Here is a 5,158-nt window from a genome sequence, read left to right as displayed (position 1 = left end):
CCAATCAGAGCACTGACGATGCCAGATTACACAAGAGCCAGCCAATTGGGAAGCTGGGTGAACTCAGTCTCTTCCCTCTCACGTGAATTCCTTCGAACCCTCCAGATATACACACACACACAGATATTCACGCTCACACTTTCATTTTTTCTTGCAGACATATGCACACATTGTGAGAATGCAACGGTCTCTTCCTCTGTATTCATGGGGACCTTCCCTAAATGCAGCCAGATAATATTTTCAGTTTTCTGAACTGTGAGCATCTGCATACAGACCAGTGACCACTGCGACACATGATTGGCCTTTCACATGGGAAACGTACCAGCCCACAGTCAGATGCACCACAGTCTTGTGGCGTCCACTAGTGGACAACAATGGTGTTACAGTGATGAAACGAGGTGCATGACAGCAAATGGGTGGGTTTGCTGTGGGTAGAAAATCCTAATAAATTATATTTAATTGACACAAGCTGTCTCCAATCAATTAATGTCTGGTTGTGCGTGTGGTTTGGTGGCAGTATCGCCTAAGCTAGTGGAGGCTGATCTACAAATAGTATTCCCTGCCAAATAATAGGCTTTGTGTGATTAAGATTCAAAGATCTACGCCTCCCCTGGCTTCGACAAATCCCCCCCATCAAACAAATAAAACAAGACTTTCATTGATTGATTGATTGATTGGAGAAAGCTTGTGTCAATTTAATTAAATTTCCTAGGTTTTCTAGCAGCAGCAAACGTAGCTTATCATGCTGGAAATATCAGTAGAAATTGCCAGAAAAACAACAACCAAAAAGCATGGTCCTACTTATATGCTTTTTAATGTTGTTGTCTATATGTATTTATGTCAAATCACATATGCAACCATATTTATATTCTTACTAAAGGTATATAAAACGATTTAAAAACGATTAACTACATATAACACACAAGAGGGAGAAGTATGTAGTTTGAAATCATTTTTTATTACCAGAAGATAATTCAGCAATAACTGCTATGGTGTGCTTTATTTAGTAGTGGTTAAATAAAATCTATCATCTCTGCTCAAATTCTATAACGCATTAACAAGAGATGAGAGCAAGTAAGCGCAGCACCACATTGTCTGTTTTTGTGGGGAATAAAAACAAGAACACTTCCCTGTCATCAAACCAGCTACAGTAAACTGTAAGAAATTAAATCTATGTAATGTTCTAAAGAAACGTGTTGTGATTTTATAAATAAAGGTCTCATTTCCAGTTGAACTCCTAGGGATCCATCATTGGTGTCCTGAAGTCATCATTTTGAAATAAAGAAAAAGGAAGTAAGTTTAAGTTGATGTGAAAACCTTGGAATGTTTGTTTTACATTCAAAATGCTGAACAGGATGTGAGAACACCAAGTGTAGCTGTGGCTTAGCCAGCAATACAATGAGAGTAAGTGTCAAAATGAGATTGCAGTGACAGATACATAATGCAAAGAAACAAACATATAGCCTTTGGGGAGACCAATTTGAATAATATTGAACATGTAGATAATCTGAATCCCCTCTGTGTGGGATGACATTTGATGTCTGAAACTCAACAGGTGCTTCAACAGGGAATTAAAGTAGTGAAGACACACTGGGATAAAATAATGCATTCTTCTTCTTAAAAAAAGGCAAACCGCACAAATATATATTTGCACTTCAAAGCCAGGCAGTGAAAACCTGTGAGGTGGTTATATCCTCCCTCTCACCTTGACCAGAGTGACTGTGAAGCTGTAGAGGAGGGAGATGAGGAAGAGGACCAGAAAGATGCAGGCCATGTTCCAGTTCTCCTCTGCAGTGTCCGCCAGGATTGGATCAGACCTGTTCTCGTCAAAGAAGACACCCTCCACCTCAAGGAGCTCTACTCAAAATGAAAAAGAGGAGATTTTCAGTGAGAAAGAGTTGCAGAAACAGGCTAGCCTGGAATCCATACTGAAATGCTCTGTAACAATGGTGAAACAGAGCATATGAGGCTAGAAACAGGCTAGCACCAGGAAAATGTTCTTGCATCAGAATTGAGTGAACAGAGAGACACCTGGTTTGGATATGTTCAGGGCCAGAGTCTGGGTGGTGTGGGTCACCCTGCAGGTGTAAACAGCCCCCGGTGTCCAATCCTGGTGTGCCAAGCTCAGATGACTCCTGATGCCGAACTTTCCTCCTGGTGCCCTGTAGGGGGTGCTAGTGTTGTTCCACAGCTCTGTGACGTTGTCCAGCAGCCAGGTGTTGTTGATGTCTGAAGGGCTGAAGCCAAGCACCAGGCAGACGAGCTCACTGGGACCCTGGAACAGGGTGGCTGTTGGTGCGGAGGGCGTCACTGAGCCTGGAGAGAGAGAGAAAGTGAGAGTCGGGGAAGATAGACTGGAGTGGATGAGACTGGGCAGAGGGGGCTGCATGACAGAGTCTGGGAGAGAAAATGGGTGGATGGAAAGGGGGTAATCACGTGCGATAACATCAACAAAACTGTGTACGTGAACAATAAACTTTTATTTGTTTCTATATGTATGAGTGATGATGACTGAATAAAGGATGTACATACTTTGAGGCCTGGTGCTGAAACTCCATGTACCCTAAAATGCTATACATTCTTGGGGCATTGTTTGCATCTTACTGACTTGTATAATTCATAGAGTCTCGCTGCAGTCTGCAGCCATAAACTATGATGTTGTAGCTACAGTATATCTACTTTTTCAAAACCCTTGTCGACTGCAAATCCAGAATCCGCTCCTTGACAGCTAGCAACACAGATTATTATTGGTGGTGGTGGTGTTGTATCATTGACACTAGGGTTTGCATTTGCATCGGTTCTGTCCTGTCTAGACGGTACGTTCAGACTCACGCGGCACTTGACCGCAAGTGACTTTGGCACCAAAACTTCAGAACCTTGGAGTTGAGAACTTGCTAAGAAGAAAGGATATAATCAGTACGTCCTTTTAACTACTCAAATCAAATAGCTACATTTTTACATGTTTTCACTTATAATGAATTGGCTAAATGTGGAAATATCTACTTGTATTGTTTTGCTTCTTAGAAAAATTTGCAAGTGAATGCACTAGATAGCATAACAATATAGCTTAGCTAGCTGAGTTAGCCAGCATTAACCAGCGAGCCAATTCGATTTTAGTTAGCAAATCCAACAGAACTGATCATTTGACTAATTTAGCAATATATAGAGTAAATGTTATTCTGAGGTGTTTCTAGAAATTGTACTAATGAAAATGGTCTGAGGTCAATTCTAAATTCAACTCAAAGAGTAGTCTGCTGACCTAGCCTACATTTCTGTCATGATGACATTTCTTTTACACAATGAGGGGTTTGGAGGGTTGAATAGCCTATCCGTAGACCTACTATAGGGCATGAATGACAGAGTTGGGATGGGCATTGTGCACTACAAATCATTTTTATTGGGAAACACACTAACCACATATCTCTGGTATTGTTCTCATCTAAACTCTTCAAGTCATTAGACAACATTATCAACCAACAGTTTTACTATTCATCAGTACATGTTATTACAATCTAATTCATGTTACTGTTCAAATCAACAGTCCACTCACCAAATACATTCTCTATTGTGCTGGGGATAGGTCTCTCGGGACGACTCATGTCTGACAGCACAGGAGTAATTGTAGTTCTGATTCCACTCTGACCTGGGCACGATGAGTCTACTGTTCATGGAGTATGTGCTGCTCCCTGCATAAAGAACTGAAGGGCTACTGGAGTAGCGAGATAAAGGTAGTCGAATGCCAGCCTTCTCCCAATTCACTATTACATCAGAGGGGAAGAACCCAGACACTAAGCAAAGCAGTGTGGCATCATTTGACCCCCATAGATCAGAATCTGGTGGTCTCACTATCTTTAGTGAGGGTGGCTTGGGATCTGGAGGGACAAAGCAAATGAACAGGAAACGGATTAGTTATTGGATTTTGGGCCTATTCAGTCAAATGTAACAGAAACATTTAGTTTATTAATATGTCAGATAGGCACAAAGATGTATGTATGTATCAAAAACCTGCATTCTGGGTTATGTGTACCAAATGAGTGTTGAATTTGTCCACCTCTGCATTTGGTGATATGCTCCTCCTGGGCTTGGCTGGAGCAGCGCTGCTTCACCTCACAAGACACACGTTTGTGTGCATGCCAGTCCCTCGCAGACACGTTAAACATGATCTGCTCAGTCTGTGTCCCATTTGAATGATCCTTGGGGGTCGTTGTGACCCCACCTTGAGAAGCCACAACCCCATCGACCTTCCAGCTGACAGAAAAGTCCCCAAGGCTGAGACCCACCAGCAGACAGGTGACAGGCACCGGAACGGTGTCTGTCCTCAGCTCTTGAAGAGTGGGTTCATGTAAGTAAACCCCCACTTTCTGAGATGATATTGGAGTCACTGAGAGGAAGGGGAATTGAGTGTCTTAAGCCACGTTCAGATAAAGAATTCCTACATTACTAAAGGATGGTTAGGCCTATAATCACTGCTCCAGGACAGTATATGTCATAATAGCAAAAACTACCTGCACATATATTGATGCTCTTCCTGACTTTCTGAAGATACTTGTCAATGACCTCACAGGTGAAGACCATACCCTGGTTCCACTCCTGCTGTGTTACTGTGATATGACTGGGTACTGACACATGTCCGTCTTCCCCCATCCTTCTCTTATAGGCTGCTGCAGACCTCTGTTCACACCCAGAGAACCACTTGATCTGAGGGTTGAAGCCTCACCCAGAACACATGAGTTTCTGGGTCCCTGAGCCTGACGGCTCCTCACTGGGGACTAGAAGGTGCTCCAAGGATGGTTCACCTGGAAACAACACAAACACTTTCCCATTTTAGACATGAAGTGGTAAATTAAGATTATGCAACCAACAATAGAAACCTAATTTCATGTTGTTAGGCCAAATACCATTAAATTGTTTTTTTTTGTTCGAGAGTTGGTGAATAAGGCGCTGGAGAATGCGGTAACTCAGCAGATGGTGAGGTTTGGACCAATTCCAGATTCCGACCAATGGGATGAATGCTACATGCCTCCGATCATTCGATCCTGATGACCTACAATTAGATAAAACTTTTTAGTTCTGAAGTGTGATGGTTGTAGTGAAAATCATAAAAAGTGAAGAGCTATTGTAATGGGAGGAGACATTGGCTCTTGGTACACAGAATATA

At 42.3% G+C, this 5,158-nt stretch overlaps 1 gene segment (V, D, J or C); it reads right to left on the bottom strand.

Annotated features, from left to right (window-relative positions):
- Positions 1-939: 939 nt before the first annotated feature.
- On the bottom strand, positions 940-4,824 carry LOC110486750 (Ig gamma-2A chain C region-like; the record flags this gene model as incomplete). The annotated part of the segment is given in 5 exon segments: positions 940-1,857; positions 2,032-2,316; positions 3,551-3,872; positions 4,052-4,381; positions 4,506-4,824. Coding segments are annotated over 5 exon segments (1,426 nt in total), but the record flags the coding sequence as incomplete, so codon positions are not given.
- Between the last annotated feature and the right edge of the window lie 334 nt (positions 4,825-5,158).

Source organism: Oncorhynchus mykiss, chromosome 13, assembly GCF_057628025.1.
Source record: "Oncorhynchus mykiss isolate SJ-2025 chromosome 13, ASM5762802v1, whole genome shotgun sequence".
In the NCBI taxonomy this organism is placed as follows: Eukaryota; Metazoa; Chordata; class Actinopteri; order Salmoniformes; family Salmonidae; genus Oncorhynchus; species Oncorhynchus mykiss.
Note: the sequence above shows the minus strand (reverse complement) of the source record. Positions and strands in the feature narration are given on the sequence as shown.